The following is a 20,847-nucleotide window of genomic DNA, read 5'->3' on the forward strand; positions in this document are numbered from 1 at the left end:
AAATGAACTCACAGGTGTTTACAGTTCACGGCACTTATAAAACCAGGTGAAACCCCCAGCCTGGTTTTCAGCACATAGTTTACAATTTTAACCACAAGAAAACATTCTTCCCAAAATAGAAATCTGGTCCTTGAAAATTTCACAGAAGACAGGCTTTCCAGCCCCGCACCTGGGACATAATGTCCAATAGTTCATGTGCGGTCCATTACAATAAATGTTTTAAGAGCTCAGGAGAAACAAAATGCATGTGAGTACACAATGGACCCCAGTTTCTAAGGATTCTGCTCTAATATGGATTTCTTCTCTGAAGCAACTACAGTGTTTCTAAAACTTATATGACCAATATAATATCTAGTAAGAACGGCCTGATTGCGTTTTTTGTTTGCTGTTTGTTTTTAGAAAAAAATCATGTTAAACTCTAAATTGCTCTTTGAACTGGATCATCAAATCAGCACAGGAATGAAATGTACCAGCTCTTTGGCCATGTAAGTGACAGGCTGTAAGCACATTTTGTAACATGAGTATTCAATGTGGCACGAAACTTTCCTTATCAAATTATTTCTTCCTTCTTATCTCTTGTTCTTTTCCAGCAGGCAGGAGCCTGTGCATGGCCTCCAGCGTCTTCTAGGGCTCGCTGCTCTCAGACTTCCCATCTCTCATCTCCCTCACAAAGTCCAAACACCATTCCTACTTGGATCTAACACCACATGAAAAGAAGGCAAATATTTAACATTAACATCATTTAATAAACACGTATAGAAATTTCTGTGTGTTGGGCATAAATACGAATCACAGCACTTTACAGACATTATCCCGTTTTATCCTCAAAAAGAAACCTCTGAGATTAAATTCTCACCTCTAATTTACAGAAGAGGATGTTCATCGGAGAACTAGTAAGAGGTGGATCCAGGACTGAAGTGAGTTTTTTTTTTTTTTAAAGATTTTTATTTATTTATTTGAGAGACAGTGAGAGAGAACATGAGAGGCGAGAAAGTCAGAGGGAGAAGCAGACGCCCCATGGAGCTGGGAGCCTGATGAGGGACTTGATCCCGGGACTCCGGGACCATGACCTGAGCTAAAGGCGGTTGCTTAACCAGCTGAGCCACCCAGGTGCCCTGATGTGTTTTTTTTAAATGAAACACTAAGCCGTGCTAGCTTAAGTTACAGTACTAGAAACGGGGGACTGAAGCAGAGTTCTCAAACAATGCTAAGTACTCACATGTAACCATTATAAAAAATGGAGATTTTAAAAACTTGATAAATGGAGTTTTTTTAAATGGAGGAAGGTTATCTAGAATGTTCATGTGGACAGGTTTTCATGAGGGGCTTCTAAAATCACAGTTTATGAAGCTTTATGGTACATATCTATATATAATAGAAGTATTAGTCAACTGACGCAATCACCAGTCAAATCTGTATACACTTTTAAATCATTAATTACATTTATTTCTCTGATTATTATATTTGGGAGATCCAGAAAAGCACATAGTAAAAAAAAAAAAAAAAAAATCACTCCTAATCCCACCATCTAGAAATCATCATCACTGATATTTTTTTCAAGATGTATTTATTTATTTGACAGTGAGAGAAAGTAAGAGAGAGAGCAAGCAAACAGGGGGGAGGGGCAGAGGGAGAGAGAGCACGGAACCTGATGCAGGACTCAATCTAAGACCCTGAGACCATGACCGGAGCTAAAACCAAGAGTTGGCCACTCAACCAGCTGAGCCACCCAGGCAACACCATCACTGATATTTTTATAGAGAGTCTCTCGTCTTCTTTCTCTGTGGATATTCATTGTTTGGTATAGTGACTTAGCATTTATTAAATTCTCTTTTTCCCAAAGTGATACATTATTCAAAGAAAAACAAGTTGTACTCTTTTTTCAGTGTCTACTAAATATTCTCAAAGAGTTGTAGAAGTCCTAAAACCAATACATTAGGATTACAAAAGTACTTTAAGAGTAGAAATAAACTCCCAGTGATGTATACACTGGAACATTCTTAGAAATTCAAATACTTCAATCTCACTGAAGCCATGATGGTGATAGTTTCCAAATATGATTTCATCATTACATTTTCTGCATTGCCCAGAGCAAAGTGTTAGCATCAGTAGGTTGAAAACAGCACTTACTCTTAAATTTGTGCACAGATTAATTGATAAGACACATACATTAATTCATTATTGTTTTCTTAGTATACTGATTCTAAAACTTCTCTAAGATAAGAAGGCACAAGAAAACCAAAAGGAAATATTGATTTATGACTATTCTCATACGGCTTAACATTTGTGAAGTAAACTGTATCCACCAAGTGTGTTGTAATTATTAATCACAAAACACCTTGCTGAGCTAGTTGTAGAAGAATTCTTTCCTACAGGAGGAAAATTAACACTATAAATCAACACTCCAGTTTGAAAATTGGCATGGCTACATGCTATGATTTCCAGCATCACAAGAGGCTGAAGGAATTCCTCAGTTGAGAGGAGCCTACAACATCACAGCTTCGAAGCCAGCTTCCTCTTGACCGTCCCAGTAATTCTGCCATATGGATTGTCTAAGGGTAGCAAGACCTGTAGAAAAACCACATGGCAACTTCAGAGGCATTACAATAGACCTCTCCTTTTTCCGGTGAATCAACAATAAAAACCACAACTCGATAAACAGGAAAATGTATATGCCCTACAGTCATACAGCAATGCCTTATTTTCTAGAAAATTTTGTAGAAAACTTTTCTAGAAAAATTTTTGAAAAATTTTAATCATTGGGCTATGAATGTTTCTCAAATGCATTATATATCCCTGTCTTTTCAATAGAATGTTCTGAACATAATTTGGCCATTGCTTGATGACTCACTTTGAACATCAGTCATTGTCCAATGCTAAAATACTGTCATGCCCTCAGGAACATTTGAGATCCTCGGGGATGTTAGCCCAATACTAAATGGCTCCAGAAAGCTGTGAGTTTAGAGTGGTTCTGTCTTCCCACCCTGTCATTTGTCACTCCTCTGCCGTTGTCAGTGTGTCCTAACTCCCTGCTTTTCGTGTGTTGCCTTCGCTTTGTAGCCACGTGCTGGGTGGGGGCCCGAGAGCAGCTCTGGCCAGCCCCAAAGTGCAGACATGGACCCAGGACAACTTGTCCAGCCTCTCAGGTGTATTCACGCAGAGCCCTGGCCTGAAGGAGCTGGGCTTTCTGCCTATTCCTCAGGTGGGAGCTAAGGAAGCTGCCAGTCTGACTTCTTGGATAGAGAGACACAACCGGCAAGCCGGCAACAAGTCTTTGAGCTGGGATCGGTGCAGGCTGGAGGTGTCTGGGGGCCCTGAGGAGACCTCCTTTCTCTTCTAGTTTCCTTGGCTGAGCACTATCCCATTCACGACACTTGACCCTTTTCTGTTTGGGGTCCTTTGTTTTAGCTTTGGTGGACATGGCCAGGATTACTTCCGGGTCCCTCTTGTGCTTTTTAGAAGGTAATTTGTTTTAAAAGGCTTTCTACTCTAATTAGTGGGGTTCTGGTAATCACCATGCTTTCTTTCCATCGCAGTCAACAATGCTGTCTCCCTCCTCAGCTGAGTGAACTGTACCTGGGGGTCAAAGTTGCTCTCCTCTGCCACACAGAGTTCTTGAGCAGCTATGCCAGGCATCTAAGCATGACTTCTCTTCCCAGTGCTGCTCCCCAAACCCCACCTAGAGATGTGGTGGTGCAGAGCCCCCACGAAGCCCAGTAATATCATCTGCAGAACAGACACAAGGTGACTGGTCAGAGGACTGTAGCTAAGAAGAAGGCTCCTAGGTCAGCAGGCCCAGAATTCTATGGCCGCGGAGCCACGTTGATAGATGGCCCCTCCCTCCTCACCTACACACTAAAAGAAGCCATCAAGATGATGTTTTTCAAATTCTAGAAGTCCATGAGAGGATGGATCAAACAGAGAGATCCTACCATTCTGCAAGTGGTTCGAGAGGGGAAGGACAGTTCTAATTTCCAGGGCCCCACCACTTCAGGCTGTCGAGTCAGACACTCCCACTTGGTTTAACCTTCTGTCATGGCTTCCAACAACTCCACGTAAGTGTTTTTCGCAAAACAAGTTTCCTTTCAAAAAGTGCACTTCCTCATCTCGCTTTCTAGAATTGCCACTGGAAACACAAACACTCTTTCATTTTTCTGTGGACATTTTCTGTTTATATGCTACTTAAGTTGACAACTGAATCCAAAGTTAAAGACGTTGAAGGAAAATGAAAATAGAATCTTTTTCTTCTCCTCCTTGTCGCCTCATCATGGAAGAATAATGAAGCCGTGACCTAATGAAGCAGATCTCAGAGCTGTCTCCTCGGGCACACTCTGTGCTTTCCTTTTCTTTGACTCCCCGCAGCCTCCAGCCCTCCTCCACAATCACTCATCCACTTCTAGGGTACTCCAGCCTCAGGTACGGAAAGGCCTGGAGTCCGAGAGGACTTTAATCAGTGGCAACTATAAATACTCCAGAAGCAACAGCTGTGAAGAGTTTTGCTTGGTGATGTTATCATCCCAAATTTATAAAGACAAGTAAGGGTGTGGGGGCAGGAGGGTGGATGTACTTTAAATATTTTTAAAATTCTCTTACCTCTTCCTTGTTGATCAGTCCCATTTTGGACATGTCTATGTTAAAGTAGTGCATGTTGGGAAGGCTAATTTCCATGTCTTCTATCTGGAAACCGAAGTAATATGGATCACATTGGGCAACAGTAAAGCTCTCTCCCTCTATCACTTCTCCCCTGCAACCCACCTGCCCTGCGCCCCATTACTCAAGTTCCACCTCTGTCCCTGAGACATCCTCTGGTGGTCCTCCACTGCTCGACACAGCTGTCTCCTGAGAGTCCTACTATTAGATGGTGGACCCCCTCTTTTCCCCTCCAAGTACAAAATCTGTTCTCAGAAAAGTAAGAGGTCCTTGGGTCAGAAACCTGTGTGAGCTACAGTATCCAACTGGCCTCCTGGTGCTGGCCAATCAACTTCTTAAACCCTTCCTCAGTCCATTTCCTCCTCTCAAGGCCTGTCCCAAACATTTTCAGGCCCTGGGGTCAGAATACAATTGGAGACCCACATACCAGATGTTTAAAATAAATAAATAAATAAATAAATAAATAAATAAATAAAATTATGAATCAGTCAGGAAACTTTAAAGTGACAACTTGACAAATATACCTTCATAACAGCCTGGAAGGCTAGGATGTAATTTAGAAATCTCTGACTGCTTGCAGTGCCATCCCAGGATGTGGTAGTGTGCGCAGAGCCAGACCCCAGGCCCATCGCACCTTCTTTCTTGGACTCACATGGGTGGACACCCTTGCTTACATGTTAAGTGTCATTCATACCTCCTGCAAATATCTGCCCCTTCACCTACTCTCAGGCCTAATGGTGTATGCACTGATGGCATAATCAGCCTCCAGAGGATGGGTCTGAGAAGGAGGTTCAACCAGTTGCTAAAAGTAGTCTCAGGTTATTTGGGAGTTAATTCTGGGGTGCAAGTATCCAGAGAATGATCTAGAAAGGGATGTGTGGATCCCTGAAGAGTTTGCTGCCTTGGTCCCACTGACTCTTCTTCCAGTGGAAAGAGGCATAACCAGAGAAAGGCCTGGAAAGTGCTGGACCATGCAGGCATCCCTCTTGCCCAAGTTGAAGGATGGTACTCGTCCTCTCCATCCCATCATGGAACTAAATTCAGGCCCTTCTTGCCAGATTTCTGCTTCCCAACAGCCTCCAACAGGTCTCCTTGTCTGTAATCCATTATCCTTTTAATTTGTCACCCTTTTTTTAAGAGCAATCTTACTAGAGGGCAAATCCAGTAGTGCCACACCTTGCTTAAGCCCCTCCGTGGCTGCTAAGAGCTTTAAAGTTAAAGTGCAGACTATGAACAAGCCCACAGAGATCCTCCTGATCTGGTTCCTGCCTCACCCCTAGGCACATGGAAAGACTTGCACACATGGAGCTTCACATATAGCAGATCCTCTATAGTAAATGATGGTTCTATGATGCCACCTGGTCTCTATACCTACCATGCTCCCTCACCCTTGAGTGTGAACCCAGATAATCCTTATTTGTACAATCTGAGGGTTTTGAAGGGGCGGGGGGTGGGAGGTCGGGGTACCAGGTGGTAGGTATTATAGAGGGCATGGATTGCATGGAGCAATGGGTGTGGTGCAAAAGTAATGAATACTGTTATGCTGAAAATAAATAAAAAATAAATTAAAAAAAAAAATTCCTATTTGTCCTTTAAGACTAAACCCAAGCCCCTCACGTTCAGAAAGCCTGGCTTGCCCTATGTCCCATACATGAGTTAGATGCCTTTCCCTGTATTTTCATTATGCTCTATCCTCTATTGCATCATTAGTTTACTTATTTTTTTTTCTTTTACTCAGTGATGACCTCTTTGAGGGTAGGCACCCTGTCTAATTTATCTTTGTATTCTTCATGTGTTGACAGAGATATAATAACCATCTAATAACATCAGATGGATGGATGGAATCTGTCTGCATCTATCCTTCATTCCCTGTCTACCCTGAAACACAGACCCTTGGCCTAATTATTCCTCCTTCAGGGCATTGAGTGTCCTGATATGAAGCTTAAGTTGTGGCAGGTTGGAAAGACCCACAGAATTTTCAACAAACCTAAAGAACTATAACAGTGGCCCATGTTTTCAGGTTGGACAGATTTTTCCATTTTTTGCTCTCTTCTCACTTGCTATAACAAGCTTTTGAACAACAACAGATGTCATTTTTCATGTGTCTTCCACTGTCTTATTTTAACTCTCAACTCTCTGTCAGAGCTGACAGGAGACACAACACGTTCTCTTAGTCTTCAAGATGGCAAGTGACAAAACATACCTCAGGAACCCGGCTCAAAGAGTGCACCTGGATGTCATAGAGGGTCTTCTGGACAGAGGGGGAGTATTCGCCTTTGTCATAGGGTCCAGCAAATTTCTCCAGGACAATGTCCCGAACAGTATCCCTAAAACACAGAAGAGAGACCTGAGGACTCATAAGGTGGTTTTTTAGGAATGCACTATAAAGTTGGAAGTGGTGACCTTCTGTTCCCCCAGAAAACAATTTTATTGCTGATTTTAGAAGAGATTAATATCCTGGAATGCCTTACTTCCAAAAACACCTCACTTCCAATTTCCTTACACACACACACACGCATACACACACACCCCATTCAACAAAGGTATTGTCACTAGGCAATCCTCATCATCTGGAACTAGGAACTGGACATTACAGAGTAAATCTTCCTTCCATTTGAAGAACCCATGAATAGGACTTACAAGTATGCTACACTCTTACTGCTTAGCTTGGCCAGTTCTTTGCATTATTGTTTTTTCGGGGTTTTATTCTGTGCCAGGCTTGGTGTTAAGGATTTTACCTAATTAATTCACTGAATGCTCTCAATATACCTGAGACAGGTATTATTATTATTCCCAATTTAGACATGAGTAGTCTTAAAATTAAATGATCCACACTAAGTCTCTTTCCTTAGTGGGAGACCCAACTAAGACCCTGATTCTGCCATGTTCAATTTTGTGCTCTTTCCAACATAAATACATCATCCTGCTGTCAGTGGAGAACACTTAAAATAAAAAAGGAAAAAGAAGATTGAGGTGAGGTTCTCTGTAAGTCTTTTCAAACCCATCACATAATAAAAGGAGTAGAGCAAAACTATGCCAGTGGGAGGAAGTTACCAGGGGGCAGATTCCAGCCTATTAGAAAGTAACATTTCTAGCAATTAGAAATTCAGTGGAGGAATGCCTGGTCAAAAAGCGAATTCAGAGTCCAGAAGCCTAATTACTGCTTATCAGGGATATTATAATAATAACCACACCTTTACATTGTTAAGGCATTTATCATTTATAAATTGCTTCTGTGACTATCATCTCATTTTGAGTTAGCCTACAATGACCAACTGTCCCAGTTTGCCTGTGACCAAGGGGTTTCCTGGGACATGGGACTTTTCAGTATCAAAATCAGAAAAGTCCTTGGCAAACTGGGGTGAGTTTGTCATCCTCATGTAGCCCTCTCTGCATCTACTATGAGTTAGTAAAACCAAATATCATTATCCTAGCTCGATACAGTGAGTCTTGAAGTGTGGTTCCTGGGTCAGCAACATCAGCATCAGCTGGGAGCTTACTGGAAATGCAAGGTCACAGGCCCCACCCCAGACCTACAGAATCAGAACCTCTGGAGGTGGGTCCAGTAATCTGCATTCTAACCAGCCCTTCAGGTGATTCTGATACACAGTAATGTTTGAGAACTACTGATGTAATCAATTGAAAACAGGAAAAGAGCATGGTCTTTCAGCTATCCAACAGAAGGGACCCTAAACAGTGGGAAGGTTGAATTGGATGACCTCTAAGTTTCCCTTTCAGATGAAGAGTCTATGACCTTGGGGCCCCTGGGAAGAGGGAAGAGCCAGCACCAGACCCTAGCATATGCTCATACCAGGTAGCATCAAAATCCATGTCTCTATATTGGTGATAGCGCCATTTACAGTACACTTGGGTGGCGAAAAATCGGTCCTTCACCTCAGGGAGGGTGGTGAACTGGTCCTTGATGAATCCTTCAAATCCAGACTGGGTTGTTTTCAAGACCTTGAGGTCTTTGATTCCAGAATGAATGACTGGAGGTCCTGTTTTAAGTAAAAATATAAGGGGATGAGGCCATAAACAAAATAGTGTCTTCTTACTGATACCTAGCTCTAAGCATCCTGGTCATTAAAACATGGTGAACAGTTTGAACAAAGAACTGCCTCACTGCTCATGTTTTCTGTCTCTCTGTCTCCTCTGAAGTCCCAGGGATGAGGATGGTGTGCCTTTCTCTCTGTCTGGATTCCATGACTCCCTGCCTTTCTCCAGCCTGAGGAGAACGGAAGGTGAGAGACTAAACCTTGTTGGGTTGAAACCCACAGAAATGAATACCTTCTTCTCAGCTCCATGTAGAGGTGACTTCTAGGCCAAATACTTTGCATTTTTTGGAGCTCTCCTTTACTCAACAGATAATCATGCTGATTCGTAAGCTCCTCCAAAGCAGTTCTGCTGTTTGACTGCCTTTATGGGATGGGGGAGAGTTAGTCCTCATGTTGATCATCTACACTGGCTCATGGATCCAATTATCATCAGACCCTCAGTTCTCTTGTGGTCATGAGCGCACTGAAACCAGACAACTTCCTGAATGGGTGGCACTGTGGACCTGGCTCGACCTAAATAGAAACTGGGATGATGAGGCAGGACCCACAGGGCACAGAACTGCCTAAGAAAATACCCATAACTTTTGGTTTGGGCTGAAGGAGAAGGGACAAAGTTGGTTCATGGGGGCCTGGGGGAAAGAGGGCAGAGTTGGCAAAAATGGAGGGGATGATATAGCTCTCCTGCAGTTCCTGAGAACAGGAGACGAAGGGGGAAGGTGAAGGAGTGATAGCTATAATCTGAAGAAGATATTACTTGTGTACCAGGTCGCTCTAGCTCAGGACCGGGGACAGGTGGAGAGCAGAGTAAGTGAAGGGAAGATTCTCTCTTTTTCTATATGGAACACACTGTAGCTCTGCAGTTTGGTGAAGCTTGAACAGAACACGGCACTGGAAGACACAGTTCGAAATGCCAGAATACAGTGTTCTGCATCATTCTTCCCAAAGAATGATGCTTCCCAAACAAGCACAACCAATGCTGAGCAGGTCCTGTGAAGCAATAGTGGTTCCCAATGGGTGCAAACTTCTCCCTAAACACATGTGAGGCAGACCTTCAGACTGTCAGGAGATAGGAGAGTTTGACTGGAGAGATTCAACAGTTTTGTAATGAGAGAACTACAAAGGCAGGAAAATTCAGGAATTAACATCACTTATATAAAAATAGACATATAAAAATAGACTTATTTGTGCAGGCTGGAGAGGCTGGACTTTCAGGGCACACTTGGGTACAAACCCCAAGTAACACTGTGCTATGACAGGATGACTAAGGTCATCTACTTTCAGTCATGAAGTTAGACCTGATTAATATCTTTCTTGTCTTGTTTAGTGTATAACTCATGGGCCACAGGCATCAGGCATCACTGTATTGTACATGGTTTAAGTTGAAGGACAAGAATATAATTTGGTCCTCAATTAAAATATAGGACAGCTCCTAATAACCCAATAGTTTATATCTTCTATATGGTTTAAGTTGCTGTGGTCAGCTCAGGAGCTGCAGAGTTTAGAAGTGGTGAATAATGACTATATTTTTATATTTTCCAGCCACATGTGTACATCTACCAAAGATAACAGTGGCTAGTGGCTAGTGGTAGATCAGTTGATTAAATAAGGCATTCTGGTTGGAGTGTTTCAGGATAATGAGGCAAAACTGAAATGATCTTTGTTTAACATTCTGAAGTTCCCTTTGGAAACTACATCTGAAGAAGGATCACGAGAAAGGCACTAGCAATGTCTCCATGCCCTACGTTGGCTGATGTAACAGATGTTAGATGTATGAAGACATGGTTCTGCAAAATTCGTATTTCTAAATGCTGCGTAGAGCTAATCCAAGTGCGTCTAAGTTTAAAATCCAAGAGGATTGCAGACGCAGTAAGTATCTATTGAATGAATGAGTGAATGCATACAACAAGATTGATGCACATCAAAGAATAAGTATTTCACAGCTTGGGCTCTTTTTTTCTAGACGGTTCTCCTCCATCAATCTTAACCATTTCCCTTTCTGGTCACACCACCCAACTATAAGAGACAGCATGGCAGGGGACAGGGAGGACATCACCAATAGCTGAGAACATCTGAACTATCGGCATAAGGTTAGTTGCTGCCTTTGTCAGTCTTTCTTACTTAATCCTAACAATTCTATTAAACACTTTTATACAGGAAACTTTCAGTCATTTACCCTTAGTCACATGGCTAGAAACGGCCAGGGATGGAATTTGAACTCAACACTTCATGATTTCCTCCTTTTTGGATCCTTCCCCATCCCCACGACGTCGAGTTTCTCTCTTCTCATTTCTTTACAATAAGAGACTTTTCTGGGAGACAAAAAAGCTGTCACCTTCCCTTGCACAGTGTTCTTTGAGAGCCTCAAAGTCCCCAACCTGAAAGATACCATCACCATTTATCTGAATCAGAAACTGAAACATCACCTTTAGAAATGGCCCCTATGTGTCTGGAAAACTTTTTATTCCTTAAAAACTTCCTATTGAAATATAAAGACCCCATAAAGGAGTGAATTCTTAAGCCTTTATAAACTAATATAACCTACTTCCAACAGTTTTCCCTTCTGGGGAAAAAAAAAATCCTACAGAAATGAAATGTAGGTTTGCAATAAGGAATGAGATTAGAACAGCAGTGGGAATTCTTGAGGAAGGATAAAGAGAAAGTTAATGAGAACCAAAGGCAAATTTTACCTATTTCATCTCTTCCTATACAGATGGTCTTTATCACCAACATAAGCCAATAAGACCCTCAGTTCTCTTGTGGTCATGAGCGCACTGAAACCAGACAACCTCCTGAATGGGTGGCACTTTGGCTCCTCCAATGGGCTTAATCCTAAAAGGATTCCCAAATGCAGTGTTGCATAGTGGTTGAGGCCACAGCCTTGGGACTCAGGATTTCCTGAATTCAAATCTAAGTGCTCTCTGTGCCTCTCCTTCCCTATTTATAAGCACTATTCCCCTCATAAAATTATTTAATCTCTCTCTACCTTGAGTTTCTCATCTTGAAATAGAGATGATCATCATACCTATTTCCTGTAATTGATAGATATCTCAGATAGTATCTGCAAAGGACTTAGTAGAATAGCTGCCCCATAGAAAACGCTTTCTAAAAGTTATTATGATGTTGCGATAATTGACTTTTTCTTATCAACTTTAACTACCTGTGAATGTTTCCCATGTTTCACAAAGGCTCATTGGGTTCTGAAAACTACTTCTGACATGCCATCTCTACCACCTCCAGCCCTAGAATGAGATTTATTGATCTCAGGGGAGTATCAGCTCTACTAGGCAATTTTTAAATGATCTGTTTTCTTGCTAGAATCTAAAAATGAAGAAAGAAGTTGAGTTTTCTAATGTGCTCTGGCCTCAGTTTCACATAGAATAAAATGTTTTATGTTCCCAAAGACAATTAACCATTGCCACAGTTTTGGCAGAACACGAGCCATCTACTCTGGTGTGCTCATCATTCTATGAAGAAGAAGAACAACAACAACAAAATAAAACCCCTATTCTCTTTTAATGTGAAAATTTTTTCTTCCTTGCCACATATTAGACACTCTGGATGACATGAAAGAGCTTATTTTATCTTCTCTGTTGGCAGTGTCCCAGCTTTCTGAACACTGGTACGAACCTGAGCCTTTCAAATTCATGGACCCATCAACTAAAAATATGGTGCCTCACACAAGCTAAAAACAATTCCAATTTAGATTAACAGAATTAATTCAACCAAAAGGACTGTCCTTTTCTAGGTTACTTGTCATGAAACCACTTAATCAGCTTTTTTTTTTCCTTTTTCTTTTTATTTGCCATGGTTATAGAGTAATGCAAAAGATTTTTCACATTTTCCTTTGCTAGAACATAATCTTTGCTAGCTTTTAGTGTCCTCCTACACACGTAACAGATTGTGGTTTATCTCTCAGAGAAGCATACATCCTACCCTTTAGCTCTCTAAGGGAAAGAAACTCACTGCAAATTAATAGAAAATAAGCCCAATTCCTTACCTACGCATCAGGTGTCAAAAGCACAAAGCTTTATTGAGCCAAGAAAAAAAATCCTGCCATGAAGAGGATAATTGCTTCCATGTTTAACACCTCCCAAAAGGACACAAATAGCTAAAAGGAGGATATTTTAAAACTATATTAAATCATTCTAGTAGAAAAACCTCAAACTTGTAAAGTGCTAGAAAAAGTGAAGATTAAATATCATTTGTCTTTGAGAGTCCATTTCACTCATGCAGGGAAAATGCAAGGTACCTCTGTGCAACTCTGTATGGGGAAAGATGGTACCAGTTAGGTGGAAGGAAGTTAACAGGGCTTGTGTACGAGGAGGCTGTAATCAAGATGATTTTAAAAGACTTGTGTGTACCAAAAGCTCTTTTGGAGAAACTGAAGAGTGTTTCTGTCTTAACATCAAAAAAGACATACATAGCTCTTTTGGCAATGGGCTGTCTCCATCCTGGGTCTCCCACTTCCTCCCTCTCACTTCTTCTGCCTGCCCAGCCTCTGAAATAACTTCCCTCCAGGACTTCAATTTTATCACCCTCCTCCCTTAAGACCACCTCCAAGGCCCCACTGGTCTTCATGGCAATAGATTTTTTTTTTTAACTACCAGAAGACAATATCTCTTAGTGGACATGTCTTCTCCATCTACCATTCCTCTACTTAGCTATGATTTAGCTGAATTTTTAACTTAGTGTCAGATTGGGAGGAATTTGACTTTTTAAGAATTGTGAGTTATAATTCAAATACTGGAGAGGTCTGGGGGCCAATTTAGTCCAAATTAGTGACTCAACCATTTCAGCGACTTCAAGACTAGGCTATGCTTGTCGTTTAGGGAAACACATGAGAGGAAGAATTCGGAAGATCCGGGTTCCTTAGAATGCCTAAACCAACAACTTGCATCCCACGTGCAAAGCCTAGCTCTTCTTTCAGAGTTCGGCAAGTCACAAACATAACAGTGGTCATCCCTTTGGGTGAACAAATTTCCCTCTCTCTTCCAGACTCACTCTTGGAACTAACAGACTCTGTGACAGGTAAAAGTACACTTAGCGATGTAGCTTTCAAGGATCCGAAAGGAAAAGAGTGTAATGGGAGTTTTACAGCAATTCTGAGGGCCTAAAATGGTGCTCGAGATTCAGTAGGCTTTCTATAAATGTGTGTTCAATTGGCAAGAAAGAATACAGTCCATTAGTTACATATCCTGCCAGGAGGAGTCCCCGTGGGGAGTTGCATGGCTGGATATGTGATGGAGTGCATGTGTTTGAGGGGGCACAGTTCTCACCAACTAGCTAACCCCTCACCAAAAGTCTTCCTTACATGTTTGGCATGTGAATTGCATTGAGCAGGGTGGGGTACATACTGATTATTTTCTTCAGTTAGGCCTAATCAAGGGCATTTCTTATGACAATTTTTGTTCATTGACTTACCTCATGATATGTGCAGTTTTAGCTCTTGGATCACAAGCAAATTAAGAATTAAACTTTGCTACCCAAAGTCATAGATCCTTACTCTCCAAAGAGGGACAGAGTACAAATGTCATTTTTAGGTACACAACACTGGAAAATACCCATGCTCGTAATACATGTCCACACACATACTACATGCACTTGAGGCAACAGATCCCTCTCCCCCTACCCTGCTCCCTGCCAGCCCTGCATGATATTCAGAGGGACGCTGCACTCTATATGAGTCAAGCTGTGGTTTCTGGGAACACCACCGTGACTGCGGTACCGTGAAGCTTTGTGGCTTTCCGCAGAAAAAAAAAGCTTTGGCCTTATTATGGTGACTAGTTTTTCGATTCTGCAGCAACCAGGTAACTAGAATTCAGGCTGATGATAGCTCCTGGTAATTCCTGGAAAGAACAAGGGTGCGAAGAACAGCTTTTTTTTTTTTTTTTTTCTTATGATCAGCAGAGCCCTATCCTTGGCCATTCCACTAACACCTCCAGGCCCTGCTAAAACATTCTTGTGGAAGTTACCAGTGACCCATTTGTGAAACTGCACAATTATCCTTCAGACTTCTTTCAATCCAAACGTCTGAACTTTCTCATGGCAACCATTGCTTGCTGTTTCCTAAATCCATTTCCTCTTCCTCCTGGGTACCTGGCGAGACCACATTTCCCAGCCACCAGTGCAGGTGGGTGTGGCTGTGTGATTGGGTTCTCTCCAGCAGAAGTGCCCTGTGCTAGTCTCAGGCACGGTGTTATGCTTGAGGGGTTTTGCCTCTTTTTGCTCCTCCAAGCTCTTTTCTTCACCTGGTTGTCTGATAAGGGGATCTACTCTCAACGTGACCCCAAAAAGTAAGGATAGAAAAAGTAAGGTTGCATCAACCTGGGTTCCTGAATAACTTCCCGGAGCAGAGCATCACCCCCCCACACGCACACACACACACACACACACACGTGCACTGAACAGGACTTTTACAGAAAGCAGCAAGCTTCTTGTATGGAGCTACTATATGTGAACATGTGTGTTCTGTTCCTGTAATCCTAATACAGTCTCTGATTTCTTGAAATGTATTTTTCTTCTGCTTCCATGACACCACTCTCTCCAATCTTCCTTCTCTCTCTCTCTGACCTTCCTGCTGTCTGACTTTTCAGACTGCCCATCCCATAAACTGGGGAATTTCCCCTCGTCCTCTCACTTTCCTCCTCTCATTTCACGTGTTTTCCTGAAATGGCTCCTTCTTGCCCACAGCTTCACCCACCATCAGTCTGTTGATGGTCTCCAAATCTATCTCCATCCCTTGTTCCCCAAATCACAAGCTTCCCCCTGAACACGTCTTAATCATATGTGTTCTCCTCAGTCAGTTCCCCTAAGCCCCCGACTTTAGGGCAACTTTAACTCCTCCTCCTCAATACCTTCCACCCCCACCCAACCCCTCACACCCATTCGGCACTCTTCAGAAATGCCTCACATAATGCCCTCTCCATCTCTACTTCCTACTGCGCGCCATCCGAGTCCATCATTTCTCCATCTCTGCAGCAAGGTCCCAAATTTCTCACTACGGCCTGTTTCTCCAGCCAATGCACAGTAACCTTGGTCAGAATTACTGAATAGGACACACACACACACACACACACACACACACACACACACACACACACTAACATTTCTTGTGTATCTATTGCCATCCTAAATAATAATAATAGTAGCTTCCATTTAAAGAGTGCTTCCTATGTGCCAGGTACTGTGCTAAAATGCTTTATTAATATGTATCTCCTTTAATTCCCTGGGCCATTGAGGTGAACACTGTTATCATCATCTCACAAATGAAAACCACTGAGGTGGTATAAGTAACTTTCTCAGAGTCACAAAGCTATTAAGCAGTGGACCTCGATTTCAAATATATTGTAGTCTGGGGCTAACATATATGGTTCTATCACCAGGCAAAACTAACTCCAAGTTAGACCAATCTTTCTAACTTGGTACATGAGGGGCTTCCGAATCCAACCCAAACCAATCTCTTCATTTTCATCTCAGCTCCTTACATTCTAAGAACTAGGCCCTTTAAACTTCCTACTATTCCTCAAATGCTTTGCCCTTTAAAACTAAAACTAAATTCACTTGTCCAGGATGGTGCTCAGCATAAGGCCGACGTCCAAAATATTTTAGTTTCCCTCCTCCACTCTTCCGTAGGTCCTGCCCATGTACATTCTGTTTCTTCCACATTTCTTTCCCCTTCTATGCCCGTCATGTCCTGAATCCTTTTTCAAAAGTCAATTGGATTATTTCCTCCTATCCTGTCAAGCTTTCCAGACTACCCTGGGAAGAGTCAGGTTTTTGCACCTCTTTGCCTCCCTTGCATAACTTTGATTCCTTCATTGTGGTTTTCAACCCCTAATAATGCAATAAATCTTTTTACAAGTCTATCTCCTACTATTCATCTACTGCAGACTCACCGGGGCCAAGGAATGTCTTATTCACCTCTGAATTTACAGCCTTGGTATACATAAAAAGTCCTCAAAATCCAAATGTTGAATTAATAGTATTTCAATGAATGACATAAGCATATTTCATTCATATTCTCATTTTTTAATTAGCTCTCCCCAAATCTAATTCTAGCTCCTACTATTATTTTACATGCTTGAATGTCAAAAGAGGAATATACTAAATATTGCAAAATCTCATGATTTGGTGGAGAGTTGTGCTAATCAATATGGTAGCTCCTAGCCACATGTGGCTCTTAAACATTTGGAGTATGGGAAGTGTGAACTGAGATGTCCTGTAAATATAAAAATACACACAGGATTTCAAAGACTTAACTTTTTAAAAAGAATGTGAAATAATTCGTTAGTAGTTGATATTTTTACGTACTTAAGGGACATTGTGCATATACTGGATTAAATAAAATGTATTATTGAAATTAATTTCTTTTTGCTTTCCTAATGTGAATACTAGAAAATTTTAAAATTACATGTGTGGCTTGCATCATATTTCTGTTGGACAATGCCAGTTTAGAGTTTATAATTTTATGAGGCTAGTCAATGTGGTTTAGGTAGGAAAACACTGGCTTGGAGAACCAGGAAACATTTCTTTCTCTTTCTCTCCCAAAGTCACATATGAAAGGAAAGAAGGAAGGAAGAAGGAAGGTAGGTTACATTTCAACTAATAACTCAATCAGCAAGTCAGTATATCACATGGCTATGCATCTGGGGTATTAAAAAATCATTATCATTTCAACTTAATTTAACAACTAGTTATACAGTCTCCTTTATAGGACAATAATTACATAATTGTTAACTAAACACCAAGAAGGCCCTGGCTGTGCCTGGAGTTTAATACAGATAGCGGAAATTATAAAACAACAGATAATACACTAGAACTTTCTAAGGGAAGGCATTATCCAATAGAATTCAGAAGGGATTTTGGGACGCCTGGGTGGCTCAGTTGGTTAAGCCACTGCCTTTGGCTCAGGTCATGATCCCAGGGTCCTGGGATCGAGTCCCACATTGGGCTCCTTGCTCAGTGGGGAGCCTGCTTCTCTCTCTGCCTCTGCCTGCCTCTCTGCCTGCTTGTGTTCTCTCACTCTCTCTCTCTCTCTAACAAATAAATAAATAAAATCTTTAAAAAAAAATTCAGAAGGGATTTATATTTTATTAACTTTATAATATTTCTGACATTTATGAGTACTACCTCCAATTCTTACTGAAGAGAGTTAGAGGAAAAAGAGAAGGAGGTACAGAAAAGGGAAGGAAGAGAAGGAAAGGAGAAAAGAGGAAAAGGAGAGAAGAAAGGGAAGAAGTTCAGAGTCCACACTGTCAATTTATGATGATCATGAAAATTCATTTTTTATTGGGGTAGAGACCTATCTACCACGTCTGGCTCCATGGTTCTTAGAGGTCCTCTAATCTAACTCATAACCAATTATTGAACTCTACTCTATCTCAACCAAGAAGACAAGATTTGGGAATTTTGATATTTGCTAAGTTCAATCATCAGTACCAATAAAGTCCTTACTGTAATTACGTTCTACAGTTAAGTTTTAAATTTCTTAGTAAATAGAAAGAATTATATAATTATCATTCCTATTTAAATGATTTTCATTCTAATAGTAGTTATAATAACATCAGTGGTTTTATTAGTATGAAAATAAAATATCAGGGAAACTCAATTATAATCTACTAGTTATTTCCTATTAAGGTTATTATAATTATAGCATGATATGGTACAAAAACTACTAGTCAGAAAATTCATAGATTTGGGGTTTTGTCAGTCAGGACCTTTTTCCCCCCTTCATCTCAGAATCAGATGATAAAAATGATCTACCTTATTCAATTCCTAGGTTTGTTGCAAAATGTATTATTTCATTTTTATATTAAGATAAAAAGTAGATAGTTTTTCAATGTACTCCAGAGTCACAATGCTCATTCCCATCTCAGATTTAAATGCCTTCAAAATTCTCTACAGTTTTCCTCAATGCTAATAAACAGAATTGTTTAGAAGAAAAAAATACTGAAATTGTTACTGCAGAATCAAAACATCAAAAATATTTTCTCACCACCCCTCATCTGTTCAATCTCACAGAAGTGCGTTCCAGTGGGAGTGTGAATAAATGCATGGACATGCTTAACTCCATTCTGAAAATTAGAAAAAAAAATGTTTCTGGTAAAATTTCAGCATATATCATAAAGCCAATTTCTTTAATTAAGCTGAGAGCACAAACAACTGAGGTAACCTTTTCAAAACGCTTCCAAGGGACCTCTTCCACATAGACTTGAGCTCGGATGACATGGTTAAAAGAAGAAAGGAAATGCTCACAGATGTTCATTGCAAAAGTTTCTATGCTTTTGATCTGTAAAAGGAAACAAAATGCTAGTGATCAGAAACACCGCCCCATTTAAGAATAATTTTTAAATACCCATGGAGTTCTCTTTCCTGTTCAAATGTTTTTTAGAATCAGAGGAATAGAGATTTTGAAAGAATCTGGAGAGAGACCTTTCACAAAGTCTCCTAAGTGTATTTAATAGATCACCATTAGCTGGTGAGACTATCCTGTTTTTAAAAGAAACATGCTTTGCAGAAAGAAATGTGTCAATTAATGGATGAGCAAAATGAAACTTAATATTTAGATTCTCCTTAGAGTGAGTTCAGTCATCACTCACGCCAACTACAGTACCACAGTATACTCCAAAACACTCTTGTGTCTCTATGACATTGGCCAATGGGCTTCCAAGTTTCCCAAGGAAAAACATTAATGTAGGGCCACTTCTGCTTCCTTGCTTTGCAAACAAGGCTCCTATGGACCATTCCTAGCTCTCTGCCCTATAAAGCAGAAGCCTATTTTCACACAAATTCTTCAGGATAGTCTCTAGACAATGTATTATGGTCTTAGCACAGTGTACAGATGATTTATGGCTGTGCCTAAGGTGGACTATTTGTATAGGTTTCCCCAGGATAGTTCTGTTTTATGCCTCTTGTCCCAGAATAATTATTTAACATCTTATTTCACTCTCAGAAGTGTCCTAGTTTAGAAAACAAAAATACTAACTCAAAAAGATATATGTTCATTGCAGCATTATTTACAATAGCCAAAATATAGAAACAATTTACACAGCCATCAATGGATAAATGGATAAAAAAATGTGGTATATGTAAATGTGTGTGTGTATATATACACACACACACATATATATTTATTTATATTTATTATCTATACCATAATTATATGGTATCTATTTATATATGGTGTATATATATTTTATATATATATAATGGAATATTATTCAGCTATTAAAGAATGAAATCTTTACATTTGTGATAACATAGATCATAGATAAAACTGAAGGCATTATGCTAAGTGAAATAAGTCAGGAAACAAGCAAATACCATATGTTCTCATTTATATGTGAAATCTTAACAAAACAAAACAAAAGCAAACAGAAACAAATCAAGCTCATAGATATAGATAACAGATTCATATTTGCCAGGGGAGTGGGGAAGAGCAAAATGGGCAAAGAAAGTCAAAAGGTACAGTCTTCCAGTTATAAATAAGTCACGGGGATGTGATGTATCACACAGCAAATACAGGTAATAATACTGTATTGCCTGGTTGAAAGTAGCTAAGAGAATAAATCTTAAAAGTTTTCATCTCAAAAAATAAACATTTATTTCATCATCTATACAAATATCAAATGATTATGTGGTACACTTGAAACTAATAAAAAGTATGCCAATTATACCTCAATTGAAAAAAAATCAAAAGAAAAAAGTGTCTTGGTTTGGATAAGAAATTATATGGTCATTCTACCTATAATGAATACATTCTAATTGTTTTTAATATCCAGGTCCATTCCTTCACTTTTCTGCATCTCTTACCCAGTACAGGAAATACAAGAATCTGTGTTACCTGACCCTCCTCTATAGCCCAGGATGAAAGCCTATTTTCAATTTATTTTTTCAGAAGAGCAATGCCTTTGTCCATTGCCATGTTTACGCTTGCTGGGCCACTTTGAGTAGCAAGAGAAAGATTCAGCAAGGAGGAAGGCCTTGCGGAAATCATATTTCAATTAAATCATTTCATGCATGCTGAGTGTGGATTTCATGTGAAAGTATGAGAAAAAGAAGCTTTCCAGTCTACATTTCTTGTCTTTTAGACTGCTTAGCAAATAGAAAAATTATCTTGAGTTCCCCAGAAATCTGCTGGTAG

The 20,847-nt window shown here is 40.3% G+C and overlaps 1 protein-coding gene across 1 annotated transcript in view; it reads right to left on the minus strand.

The window, feature by feature from the left end:
• Positions 1–893: 893 nt before the first annotated feature.
• The window catches only part of LOC131810186 (uricase), a 30,427-nt gene continuing 10,473 nt past the window's right edge, over positions 894–20,847 (minus strand). The window contains exons 3-8 of the mRNA XM_059137824.1: positions 18,877–18,993; positions 18,700–18,778; positions 8,462–8,648; positions 6,854–6,977; positions 4,594–4,677; positions 894–2,568 (exon numbers count right to left, since the gene is read on the minus strand). Of these exons, the coding sequence (XP_058993807.1) occupies positions 2,494–2,568; positions 4,594–4,677; positions 6,854–6,977; positions 8,462–8,648; positions 18,700–18,778; positions 18,877–18,993 (666 nt within the window). The 3' untranslated portion in view covers positions 894–2,493. The remainder of the gene's footprint in view (positions 2,569–4,593; positions 4,678–6,853; positions 6,978–8,461; positions 8,649–18,699; positions 18,779–18,876; positions 18,994–20,847) is intronic.

This window comes from Mustela lutreola, chromosome 10 (genome assembly GCF_030435805.1).
Source record: "Mustela lutreola isolate mMusLut2 chromosome 10, mMusLut2.pri, whole genome shotgun sequence".
NCBI lineage: Eukaryota > Metazoa > Chordata > Mammalia > Carnivora > Mustelidae > Mustela > Mustela lutreola.